The sequence below is a fragment of the Jaculus jaculus genome, chromosome 1 (assembly GCF_020740685.1).
Source record: "Jaculus jaculus isolate mJacJac1 chromosome 1, mJacJac1.mat.Y.cur, whole genome shotgun sequence".
In the NCBI taxonomy this organism is placed as follows: Eukaryota; Metazoa; Chordata; class Mammalia; order Rodentia; family Dipodidae; genus Jaculus; species Jaculus jaculus.
This window is the reverse complement of record NC_059102.1, coordinates 20,000,657-20,013,809: the sequence shown is the minus strand read 5'-3', so window position 1 is coordinate 20,013,809 and position 13,153 is coordinate 20,000,657. Positions and strand designations below refer to the sequence as shown.

The 13,153-nt window shown below is 42.7% G+C and overlaps 1 protein-coding gene across 1 annotated transcript in view; it reads left to right on the top strand.

The window, feature by feature from the left end:
* Tdrd1 (tudor domain containing 1) overlaps window positions 1-9,835 on the top strand; it is a 47,096-nt gene extending 37,261 nt beyond the window's left edge. Inside the window, exons 21-25 of the mRNA XM_045133184.1 lie at window positions 780-896; window positions 4,377-4,544; window positions 5,499-5,726; window positions 6,238-6,284; window positions 9,661-9,835. Of these exons, the coding sequence (XP_044989119.1) occupies window positions 780-896; window positions 4,377-4,544; window positions 5,499-5,726; window positions 6,238-6,284; window positions 9,661-9,708 (608 nt within the window). The 3' untranslated portion in view covers window positions 9,709-9,835. The remainder of the gene's footprint in view (window positions 1-779; window positions 897-4,376; window positions 4,545-5,498; window positions 5,727-6,237; window positions 6,285-9,660) is intronic.
* Window positions 9,836-13,153: the final 3,318 nt, after the last annotated feature.

Below are 13,153 nucleotides of genomic sequence, written 5' to 3'. Positions count from 1 at the left end.
CTCAGGTTTGATTTCCCAGGACCCACATAAGCTAGATGCATAAGGTGGCACACACATCTAGAATTTGTTTGCTGTGGCTGAAGGCTCTGGTGCACCCATTCTCTATCTGCCACTCTATCTCTCTCCCCCAAATTTTTTTAATTTAAAAATTATTCAAATTGTCAACTCTGTAATTATGCTAATACAAATTTCTGCCCTTAAACTTATCTCTAGTATTACAAAAAAGTCATCTTTAATTTGTATAAATGAAAATTAGGGGCCAGAATTGTTTCTGGTAACATATGGTATGGATGAATTGGAAGCAATGCTTAGAATAACTAAATATATCAAGAAATACATCAAACATAATCATAAAAATATAGCTTCAGAATCTGTGAAGTACGCATTCTAGTTAAAGTGCCCTCATCAGAAAGTTGGCCCACACCTGGCCGTGGTGGCGCACATCTTTAACCCCAGCTCTTGGGAGGTAGAGGTAGGAGGATCACATGAGTGTTCCAGGCCACCCTGAAACTACATAGTGAATTCCAGGTCAGCCTGGGCTAGAGTGAAACCCTACCTTAAAAAAAAAAAAAAAAAACCAAGAAAGTTGGCCCACAAAGGCTTCTTTCATGCCCCCTTTTCTATATCCCTTCTACAAAGGGCAACCAACAGTGGATATATTAAATATATATCATTTAATATGCAAAAAGGTTTTGATTGATTATACTTGTTCTTTTGTATGCTGTTACTATGTTAGCACTGGAAAATGTTTCACAAAGGATTGCTTCTGTCTGTTTTAGAAAATCAAGACAAAAGATGCTTATTGACAGCTAAATTAATAGAATATTGCAGTGCTCAAAAAGTTGATATGTCCTATAGACCAAGAATTGGAGATGCCTGCTGTGCCAAATACACAAGTAAGAGGGATCTTTTAAGTAAAATATTAAAGGGGAAATATTTAGCCTTTCTCTTTTATGCGAGATGATGTAGAGTTGGGCATTTTAAGTATTTTATGTATTTGTGGAGAAGGAAGGAGGGAGAGAGAGAGAGAATATGAATGTTAGAATGAGAATGGGGACACCAGGGCCTCCTGCCACTGCAAACAAATTCCAGATGTGTGCATTACTTAGTGCATCTGGCTTTATGTGGGTATTGGGGAATTGAAAGGCTCAAGCAAGCACTTTTAATTACTAAGCCATCTCCCCAGCCCTAGATTTTGGTATTTTAGATATACATATCATTTGGCTAGAAAATTAATAAAAGCAAAATTGTGACTTTAATCCATATGCTGGGGGCCATTAGCTTTTCTGTCCTGTATGGATTATTTTCAGGTGAAGATTAGGTTGACTTATGCATATTTGTCAGGATTTCTGGCTAACCAGCTTTACATACTCATGCTCTGTATGGTGGGTTAATGATGCCGATTTTGGACTGTACATGTACGGAGCTCTGCATGGGAATAGACACCTCAGGGAGTCAGATTCATGGAGTTTCTTATTTAATGTTTCATGACAACAGTTTTCTTTGCTAATACAAATAGTTCTCGCACTGAATGCTCTGTTGTTTCTGGGAGTGAAGTGCTATGGAGCTGGAGCTTGATCACAGGACTGTTATAGGGTGTGCATGGCATGGCCCCTGCTGGTCCCTGAGCACATGGGGCAGGTGGCAGAAGAGCAGCCAAGCAGGGCTAGAGCTGAGTACAGAGAGGCAAGGCTGCTTCTAGTCAGTATCTGGGACCAAGGTTGGCTCATGTGCTGCTGGGGCTTACAGATGCTCCTGGGTTTAACAGCACCTGCCCACCTTTTACCAAAGTATCTTTGTTCAAGAACGACCACAGGGTGGTTAGGGCTTGGGGAAAGAGGAACACAAGCTGGAAGCCTCCTGCTCTGACATCTCACTGATTTCAAACTTTTATTTTTGTACACCAACTGGTTCTGTACTTCCCCTCATTTTCTTTGCAATAGGACCAAGGTGTGATTTGGGTTAGGTGAGGCCTGTGCATTGCTGAGTCTGCCTAGACTCGCTCACCGGCTCCCGCAGCGTAGTGCAGCTCCACTGCTGTGCTGCAGCTACTGTGGCTTTCCCTGTGTGTTCTTGCGGTAATTGTTGAAACGCTTTCGTATTGGAGTACTTTCCCTTTAGAGCTCTGTGTGAACTTCATCAACTTTCGTCATACCAGGGCCATTGTCTGCCTTCGGACCTGCTCCTGTCCTGAACATCTTTCCGCCAGACCTGGGCTTTCCTTGAGATTTTCCTCACCCCCCTGCTGAAGACTGTTTTAGTACCCCTACCCTGATTTGGTGGGATTCCTCCCACTTTACTTAGACATATTTTTCACACTCTCCCTCCCTCCTCTACCCTTGTTTTGCTTTGTCTTCCCTTTGGGTTTATTTCCATGTCTGGGTAGATCCTATTCTTTCAGGAGCTGAGAAAAGATGCTGCATTTAAGATAAGTTTTCTATTATCTCCTATGTTTGAAAAAGTCTACCTTAGTAGTTAGCTGTAGAAGTTTGTCATTTTCCCATAAAATTTTGAGGACATTGCTTTTATTGTGCTTTAGCTTATTGGTGTTTCTGGTCAAAAGACATCCAACAAGACTCTCCAAACTTTGTCCATACTTTTTATCTGCTAGAACATTTAGTATCCTCTTCATCCTGTATTTTGAAAATTACAATATGATTTAGCATGGAGGCTTGCTTTCCAGCATTGTGCTGGGTGCTCATGAGTGGGCACTTAAGTCTGGAAATACATGAGCTTCAGTTTTGGTAGATTATCTAAGTGATGCTTTCTTCTGTTTTCTCATTTTAAGGAATTACTATTTCTTTTCATGTTGGACTTAAACTCTTTTGAATTTATTTTTCTCTTTTTCACAAGATTTCCTCAATCTCATCTTCTAACTCTTCTGACATTTTCATTTCTGCTATCACATTTTTAGTACCTTTTGGGGGGGCGTGTTTTAACATTATCCCATCTCTGTTTCAAGGATGGACTGTCATGTCATGTCCAAGGACAGTACTACCATTCCATGTGTATTTATCTCCTCCTCCTTCCCAAGGTCCTATTGTATTTGCTTCCATCACTTCTGTTCTAGAGGTTTTCTCCAAACGTTTGGTGATGGCTCCTTTACTGTTAGCAAAGCTTCGTCGGGCACGCAGAGGTTTTTGGAAGGTGGTGTGGACAGAGCTCCCACATGGCCTTCCGTGCAGGGCTGGCCTGGCTCAGGGTGGCTGTGCTCTGCTGATCCTGGAAGCGCTCCCACTGGGGCTGGTTGTCTTCTACCTGCAGCACTCCTGCTGCCTGCCCGTGTTCTGCTCAGCCTCACTCCCACCCATACCTTCTGCACTTCCTCTGGGGAAGGAACCTCTCACCAACTTGTGGTTTGGAGCAGTTTCCTGGTGGTAGAGATGTGTTGGCCATAGTAAAACAAGTGAACGGGGCTGGAGAGATGGCTTAGCGGTTAAGCGCTTGCCTGTGAAGCCTAAGGACCCCGGTTCAAGGCTCGGTTCCCCAGGTCCCACGTTAGCCAGATGCACAAGGGGGCGCATGCGTCTGGAGTTCGTTTGCAGAGGCTGGAAGCCCTGGCGCGCCCATTCTCTCTCTCCCTCTACCTGTCTTTCTCTCTGTGTCTGTCTCTCTCAAATAAATAAATAAAATAAAAATAAAATATTTAAAAAAAAAAAACAAGTGAACGTGCTCTCTTAGCGGCTTTAAAAATGGGTAGTATATGAAAATGTATTTATAAACTAAGTTCTGTTCCAATGTCTTGGCAAATAACTGCTTGCTGTGTCCAGTTCTTATTTACAGCTCCACTCTCACACCTCCTTTGGAATCAGTAGCACCAGCTCCTGGACCTTGGATCCTGGGCTGAGGAGCAAACTTGAAGCTACTGGCTTCCTGGCTGTGTCTTTGGTAGAATCTTGGCTCTGCTAAGTCACTTCCATTTGCACATTTCCCCATCCCCCCAGAATGGCTTTCTCACTTGTTCCTTGTCCTTGGACTTAAAAAAATATATTCTCTGAGCTGGAGAGATGGCTCAGCCATTGGAAACACTATTTGCAAAGCCTGACCGCCTGGGATTAATTACCTAGTACATAGGTAAAACCAGATGCACAAAATAGCATGTGTGTCTGGGGTTGATTTGCAGTGACAGTAGATCCTAATGTACTTACCATTCTCTCTCTCCTTTCAAATAAAATATTTAATATATGTATATATGTGTGTGTATACATGTAAATTTTTTTTCTCATACTATCCTTTTAGAAGGATTTGGAGGAAATACTGGTAAGTCTACACTCTAACCAGAAATCTTGATGTGAATTTGTAAGTGATACAGATGTAACTATTAAGGAAGAGTCTAACTTCCACATTGAGATTTGCTGAGATTCCATTGTTTTCAGGTGATGACTTCTGGTATCGGGCCATTGTTCTGGGAACATCAGACTCTGATGTGAGAGTACTCTATGCAGACTATGGAAATATCGAGACCCTGCCTCTCTCCAGAGTGCAACCAATTACTGCCAGCCACCTGGAGCTGCCTTTCCAGATTATCAAATGTTCGCTTGAAGGTAGTTTCCAGTTCGGGTGTCTTGTGAGATTGCTTTTCTCCTCTATTTCATAACCATGCTGAATTAAGTATCAAGTTACATCTCAGATTTCTAAATGTCAGAGTTTTCAAAGAAATTCTGTATCCTTCATTCTTTAGTTCTTATAAGAGAACTATATTCAGTGAATTGCTTTTTGTTTCATAGTTTCTTTTCAGAGTGGTGAGGCTTGGAGATTCTGTTTTGCTCCCTGTTCTAAGCTCTAGTAGCAGGTATGGTAAAGGCAAGATAAACCCAGGAGTTCTGAGCCTCACTTAGGGCTCTTGCTTTTATTTTTTTATTTGAAACAGGGTCTCATGTATTTCAGCTGGCCTCAAACTTGGTTTGGAGCTAAGGATGGTTTTGAACCCCTAATCCTCCTGCCTGTACTTCCCAAGTGCTGTGATTACAGGCGGGCACACACCACCACACCCTGTTTATGTGGTGCTGGGAATTGAACCAAAGGCTTCTTGCATGCACTCTACCAACTGAGCCAAAACCCCAGCCCTGGGTCTTCCTACTTTGTCCCTGCTGTCTTTAGGGGTAGAGGCATTCTTATGACATCATTTTCAGTTGCCTCAGTGCACATCCTAAAGCTGCTTGTATTAACTGTTCACGTGGAAGTTGACTGGAGTGAACTAAAAATGCTGCCACAGCTTTGCTATTAGTCTTGGGCACCTTCCTCAGCTGCCATTGCTCTGACTTGCAACATGCTTGGGACTCAGTCAGAAAATTGCCCCTATTTTTTGCTTCTCCCTTTAAACATTGCAAGGAGACATTGTGCCTCCTTTGTGCCCATAAACCCAGGTTGATGTTTGATACTGAAGCAGCAGTACAGCCCAGCACACCCACCTCAGCGAACACCCAGAGACCTGACTTACTACGGACGACTGTCTCATGAGGGCTTGAAAACTATCCATAATCTCCAATGTTTTTCAGGATTGACGGAGTTGAATGGAAGCTGTTCTCAGTTGGTGATGGAGCCTCTGAAACGGTTCATGCTGAACCAGAATGTGATGCTTTCTGTGAAAGAAGTTACTGAGAATGTTCACACAGTGTCTGTTGAGAAATGTTCTGAGAATGGTACTGTCAGCATAGCTGATGAGCTAGTGAAGTGTGGTCTGGAAAATCACATGACTCCTAAAAGGAAAAATGCTTTAACTAAAGGTATTTTTTTCAGTGCAATTAATAATCAGCTACAGGTAAAATAAGTAGTTAGGCTTGAGTTGACCCTGGCTCCTCCTTCCTCTGAATACCTGGTGGTAGGACTTCCTAGGAGCTACTCTAATAGACAGAAGCAGCCCTTCCTCTCCAGACAGTCAGGTCAATTTGGCAGCATTGTGGGAATCAATACCCAGAGCTTTGGGAAGGCTGCACATTCTGCTTGTGACTTCCTTCCAGTCCACTTTTGAGCCTTGTGAGAAATGAGAAGCGCTCATATTTCCAAGATGGGTCTTTTTGACATTCCCAAGATGTGTGTTTGGCAGGTCTGCCATCGTCCAAAGGAGACCTCGTATGTACACGAGGGAAGACCTGCCTTTAGGTAGAGTAGTGGGTAGATGATGCTCTTTGTGGTTGAAGTGCAAACATAAGGACAGATATATTCGTTCAGGTCCAAGTTGTGCTTGTTGCTTAGGTTGTGTGTTACCTAATGAGTTTTGTTCTCACTTAATTTTAGAAAGGACACATAACAAAGATTGTTGCTGCAAAGAATTGCAGAAACAGGTGGGTAAAGTTTGCTTTGATTGAAATGACATTCCTAGTATTTTAGAAATTAAATAATACTATTTCTTTTTTACCTTTAGATTGAAAAACATGAAAAGATTCTTCTCTTCCTTTTAAACAATCCAACTAACCAAAATAAATTTATTGAGATGAAAAAGTTGCTAAAAAGCTAAGTAAGTTAAATTCCATGTCTTTGCGACTTTTGTGACTGCAGCAGGATGTCTGCAGCGTGCTGCGTGTGGGGAGACGGCACTGCTGGGCTGGCGCTCTGCCTGTCGTGCCGTGTGTGAGTTGGGCTCCGATGCTCGTGCTTACGTTTGCTCTTGTGGGTTTTCCCGACACTCGTAGGGGATCTGGTCCCTGGTGTCTAGTTGCCCTCTTTCCTTACTGCTTGGTTTTGAGAATGCTCACGTGACTGGGTAATGGAGGAATTTGTAAAGGGTTGGGGAGGGGGTAGATTTGTTCCAAGTATGAAATCACCTCAGTTCTCATGTCACTTTGCTATGTGTTAGTTTGGTGTTGTTTCCAAAAAGAACCTGAAAGTTACATGATGGAAGGTAGGCACTGTCACAGATTCCATTTCAAAAGGAAATGGGCTCTGGGGACCCCAGCGTTTACAAAACGTCCACACCACTAGCCCCCACATTTCTTTCATGGCTAAGATCCTATGTCCTTGGAGAGCTACCATAAGTTATTCTATAATCAACAACCAGTTAGAACTAGCAGTCAAAATGAACTTGTCCTTACCACTTTGAGTAGATATAATTTCAGCCAAAAGCATATGGTCACTGACTTCTTTCATGTGTGTTTTTGTTGGCCTGAGCAGAGTATTCTAGATTCTTTGGAGGCCACTCGAGAGGGCAGATGGCTCTCATGCAGTTCCTCTCTAGTAGGAACCAGTGATGTTACATGTATTTTCCTGTGGTACTTAACAGTTCCTAAGAAAGAAAAGTTAAGTTCTAAGCTAAATATCATTAGTGTACAATCAATAGTTTAGTTCTTAAGATTTATTTTCTTTATAAATGTGGGAATTTAGGGCTGGAGAAATGGCTTAGTGGTTAAGGCGCTTCCCTGTAAAGCCTAAAGTTAATTTCCCATGTAAACCAGGATGCACACAGTGGCACATGTGTCTGGAGATCAGCAGCTAGAGGCCCTGGTGCACTCATTCTCATTCATTCTCTCTCTCTCTTATAAATAAAATATTTTTTAAAATTGGGGTATTTTTAAAGTGCTGCCTTAGTTACAATTATAACTCAATCCTTTCTAATATGTTGGGTTTTAGTGCTGACTCCATTTTGTGTGTTTGAATTTAAAATGTTAAGTTTAATAGTAATTTCAGGCTCATAGATTGAGAAACATGCAGCAAGGTGAACTTCTAAAATTAGTTCTTAGCATCAATTCAGTGTATTTTAATCAAGTTGTTGAACTTGTTTGTGCTTCTGTTAAGCATCAGTTCAGTATATTTTAAATCAAGTGGTTGAACTTGTTTTTGCTTCTGTTAATCTGTACAGTAAGCATTTTCTGTTAAGATAGTGAGTGCTGTTGCACCCAATTTAATATGATACCTGTTGTTTCTAGATTGATTAGATTACAGTGCCTTAAAAGTCAAACTCGGGCTGGAGAGATGGCTTAACGGTTAAGCGCTTGCCTGTGAAGCCTAAGGACCCCGGTTCGAGGCTCGGTTCCCCAGGTCCCACGTTAGCCAGATGCACAAGGGGGCGCACATGTCTGGAGTTCGTTTGCAGAGGCTGGAAGCCCTGGCGCGCCCATTCTCTCTCTCTCCCTCTATCTGTCTTTCTCTCTGTGTCTGTCGCTCTCAAATAAATAAATAAATAAAATTTTTTTTTAAAAAAGTCAAACTTGATTTAAAGGGCTTAAAAGCATGACTTAAAGCATAAACTGGCTTTCCCCTTTGTGGGGAAAAGCTCATGCTTTGAATTTGGGTATAGTACAGTACTTCACACTAGGTTGAGTACATTACTTACAAAGCATTTAAAAAAAAATTTTTTTTTTTTTTTGAGAGAGAGAGCATGAAAGTGAGAGCATGCCAGGGTGAACTCCAGACACATGTACTGCTTTGCGCATCTGCCTTTACATGGGTACAGGGAATCAAGCCCCAGTGCAGGCAAACACCTTAACAGCCGAGCCATTTCTCCAGCCCCTGTTTTGTGTCATAAATTTAATCTATTTAACACCATCTTATAGATGAGGAAGCAGAGGTTCACGACTGTCCCAGGTCACACAGTAGCACTGCAAACCTCAGTCTTACCGTTTACAGCTGAGTACTTTACCACTCTTGCCTGCTGCCTGTATGTTGCATTGTAGCATCCATCTAGAGCAGGCCAGTTATAGAGGGCATGTGGTTAGGAAGTAATATTAGAAAAGTTACATACAAGGTTTGTTGTAGTTACCTTCTTATTGCTGAGATGAAACTTGCGACCAAAAGCAGCTTATGGGAGGAAAAAATTATTTTGGTTTACCTTCTGGAGGGGACATTTCCTAGTGGCAGGAAAAACGATGGTATGAGCAAAGGCTGGGCTTCATCTCTGCCACAGTAAGTGAAAACAGCAGCAAGAGAATGAGCCAGACTGTCAAGGTGGAGCTGGGCTATAGAATCCCTAAGCCTACTCCCAACAACACACCTCCACCAGCAAGGTTCCATCTCCCAAATTATCACCAGCTGGGAACCACGCATTCAGAACACATGAGATTATAGGGGACATATGACTCAAACCACCACAAGGTTGATCAAGCATATCTTACTAGTTGTTGTGGAAAATATAATTGGATATTTATTCTCATCTTTACATTAGTCCTCTTAGAGAAAATATACTTAAAAATCTTAAGTGTGCTATCCTGTCTGGAGGAATTTGGTTAATTTAATTGTGAGCCAGGTATGGTGGCATATGCCCATAATTCTAGCCTTTGGGGAACTGAGGCAGGAGGGTTGGCTGTTTGAGCCCACCTGGCTGTCACAGCAAAGTCCAGGCCAGCTGGTCCTATCTGATAAGACCTTGTCTGAAAAAAACCACAAATAATATTACTGTACATTTCCAAAGTGGGCGTGCTGTGGTAATGAGAACACGACCCTCTATAGTATATTGCTCACAAGTAGCCATATCAATTTTTATATTTGAAGGAGAATATAGAATAGCTGCATTCTATATTTGTGAAGGGAGTATAAATAGCTATACACAGATCAATAAAATTATTAAACATCAGTAGTATAGTGGTGGTTAACTTTTTACTGACAAGTGTGACCAAAATATATAATTACAGTTAAAACAAGTATTTGTCTGTACTTAAGATTGAAATTAACCATAATGATTTTTTTTACATAAGCTTTATATAATGATGGTTGATTTTTCTCTTTCAGAAACAGTGTCTCTTGGAAATAAATGCATGGAAGGAAACAGTGAAGTAGCGAAGGCAGCAGTTAGTATTTTGTTTGTTGGAACCTTCCTCTACTTTTTCTTTAATGACCTTTTATGCCTCCATTTTTACTTGGTACCTTTGTTCTATTAGGTTGGTTTTCCTCCCCTCCACATAAATTCTTCTCACAAAATAAGCAGATCTTGCCTAAAAGATTTTTTACACTAGTTAGGTGTGGTGGTACATGCCTATAATCCCAGCATTAGGGAGGCTGAAGACAGGAAGATCTTGAGTTCAAGGCCAACCTGGGCTACATAGTTAGATTCTGTCTCAAACAGTAATGACAAGAAGATTCACATTTTGTGAGAATTCTAGAAGGAATATATAGGAGCTTTCTCTTGTAAATGTCTTTACTTTTTTTTTTTTCCTACTCTGAGGATGAAACCAGAGCCTCACATGTGCTAGGCAAATGCTCTACCTCTGAGCTACATCCCTAGCCTGATGACTTTTCCTAAAAGTGTTGAAGAATACATGCTCCTTGTTACTACTGGAAATACAAGCTTTTTTAATTTCTGTACATTTCAAATGGTTCCTGATAAAATGCTCCTTGTCCTCTTCTTCCTCTTCTGCCTAATAAATGTTTTGTTTCTTTGCTCCTGTGTTACTTACTGTTGTGTGGTTCACTCTGAGGTCATCATCTTTTGACGTTGTTTGAGTGGTATTGCTTTTGGCTTCTGGTCAGGGAATCTGTCTTTGAACTCTGGATCACTCTCATGGGAGGGGACGTTTCAGGCAGGCTTACTATCACCAACCCAACTGCCTGGCTTGGGCAGGTGGAGCCCAAGAGATGCCTTCCCACAGGTGAGCTGAGTAGAGGCTCTGCTCCCTGGCAAGTGTTAAGTTTCTCAGAATCGTCCTAATGTCATTCCAGCTACTATTTTGACCCTAGAGTCATCTTTCCCAGGGGAGCAGTAACTTTGACACAAACTAAAACTGGTTCCATGCAGGGTTTTAGCTGGCTAGCTAAGTTGATTTCCCTGTGCTTGCTCTTAGCCCTGAGACCCTGAATTGATGCCAGTTTTAAGACTTCATGTTGCTTAACAATGCAATGAGAAGGTGCCTACCTCTGTGATGTGAGCCTGCCCAGGAGTGATGGACTTGTTAACATGCATTCACCTCCTGCAGGGTGCACGGGTTCTCCTCAGTCTCAGTGGTACTTAGGCTTGCATATGCATGAGAACCCAACACAAGTTCAAGATCCAGGTGGTTTGGAGCAGAGAGGGGCAGTGGGGACATGTCAGTGTGATGTAGACACAGCAGCATTTGAAAGTTTCAAAGCTGGTTGAGTGACTTACCCAAACCTTTGCCTTCCTAGAAAGGCCATGATTTGAGTAGAAATTACACTCCCCAAAGGCAAGTCCAGTGTAACTGCACAGTTCTCACCATTTGAGTTGGGATGTAAGTGTTTACCTAAAGAACAATGATTGCTTCTCCAAAGACCTATGGCGGGGGGGGGGGGGATGGGGGGCAGCATTTCTGCTCCTTAAGGCTTGATTTACTGCTTGCTGCCTGGGAGGTACTGCAGAATCAGGCATTTTTGTTTCTTCTGGGGTGGTGGTTTTGCTTTGCCATTTAATAGACTTTCTGTCCCTCTTCACTGCTCAACCTTGACTCCTGTTCGTGACTGCTCCGTAGGATCAGTGGGTCCACACCTTTGCAGGTCTGGGTCTGTCGGGCACCCTTTTCCTCTGTTCTTTCCATGTACGTTGTAGTCACTCAGAACTAAGACACAGGGAATCTGAGTTGAGCTTCTACAGAGTTAGGAATCATTGTACCTGGCATCTTCTGTTGACAGCAAACAGCACTATTTTTTGTTTTTTGAGCACTCACTACTTTTTAAATTCTCAGAAAGGGGTCCTATCATGTAAACTATCAAGCAGCTCCTGCTTATTAGCGTCTGTGTGACAAGAAGCCTCTATTAATGACCCTCCTCTTTCCAGAGCCTGGGCCTTCTGCCTGCTCTGCCCCAGGCACACCTGCTGATAAGCTTATCCTGAAAGGCATCTGGGGCAGAGTGTGTTTGCTTTGATGAGAGCAGTTTGTAGCAACTGGTATTTCTACCAGTATTGATAGATGAAGTGTGTGAGGGGTAGAGAGGTGCTGGGCCTGCAGAGCCTGCAGTCTAGGCAACACTAACCCCCGCCTGTTCACTTACCAATCCTGAAATGTGAAATGCCCCCAGTTAGGTTTAAAAAGTTAGGATTGGGCCAGGCATGGTGGCGCATGCCTTTATTCCCAGCACTCGGGAGGCAGAGGTAGGAGGATTGTCATGAGTTTGAGGCTACCCTGAGACTCCTTAGTGAATTTCAGGTCAGCCTGGGCTAAAGTGAGACTTACCTTGAAAAACCAAAAAAAAAAGTTAGGATTGTGCAGGATCAAAGTGGTTTTTCCATGTTAAGTGCCATTAAGAAACAAAAGGAGGGCTGGAGAGATGGCTAAGCGGTTAAGCTCTTGCCTGTGAAGCCTAAGGACCCCGGTTGGAGGCTTGACTCCCCAGGACCCACGTTAGCCAGATGCACAAGAGGGCACACGCTCTGGAGTTCGTTTGCAGTGGTTGGAAGCCCTGGCGTGCCCATTCTCTCTCTCTTTCTCTCCCTCCCTCCCTCTCTCCCTCTCTCTCTGCCTCTTTGTCGCTCTCAAGTAAATAAAAATAAAAAAAAAAACATTTAAAAAAAAAACAAAAGGAAAAGGGAAATGTTGAACAACTAGAATGAGAGGCAGGGTAAGAGGGAAGAGGTGACATCCAAGACCCAGGGCAAGCCCTTCACTTAGTTAGGATGGACTCAAAAATGTATAGCAGTCAGCTTTCAAAGACTCAATATAATGTTGATACTGTGCAGTTCACCAGTTCTCATTTTTTAATGTCACCAAAACAAAATGCCACGTGTCCTGCACTTCTCCGCAGTGGTTCTTAACTGTCCTGAGGCAGAGACCATCCCTGTCCTGTGTCTGCACCTCACAAGCTCTTGGCCCTCCTCGCTGGTGAAGGGCTGGTTTCCTGCTTGAGCTGCTCTGGAGTGGTGGGTTTTACTTGGGGCTCAGTAGGTGCTGTTGGGTGGACTAGTTCAGTGAAAACTGAACTGTTTTCCCCTCCTTCAGTGAGTAGTATTACATTAAAGTCACCAGGAGCCAATTTCTCCTAAGACCATCAATGTCCAGAGGGTTGGGAACCAACTGAGAATTACAGATTGCAATGCAGTTGTGAGCTTTTTGTAAAGGAGATGTAAAGATACAATTACTATTTGCTTAACAGATTTGCACCAAGTGGCGCTTGCATCTGGAGTTTGTTTGCAGTGGGGGAAGACCCTGGCACGCCCATTCTCTTTGTCGCTCTCAAATAAAATAATAAAAAGATCCCTTGAAATTGCATAGGCCCAGTAGCTTGGAAGTTTGTAGTTTTAAGGCTAATTTGGTGGCAGCACAGAATTTCCCAATTG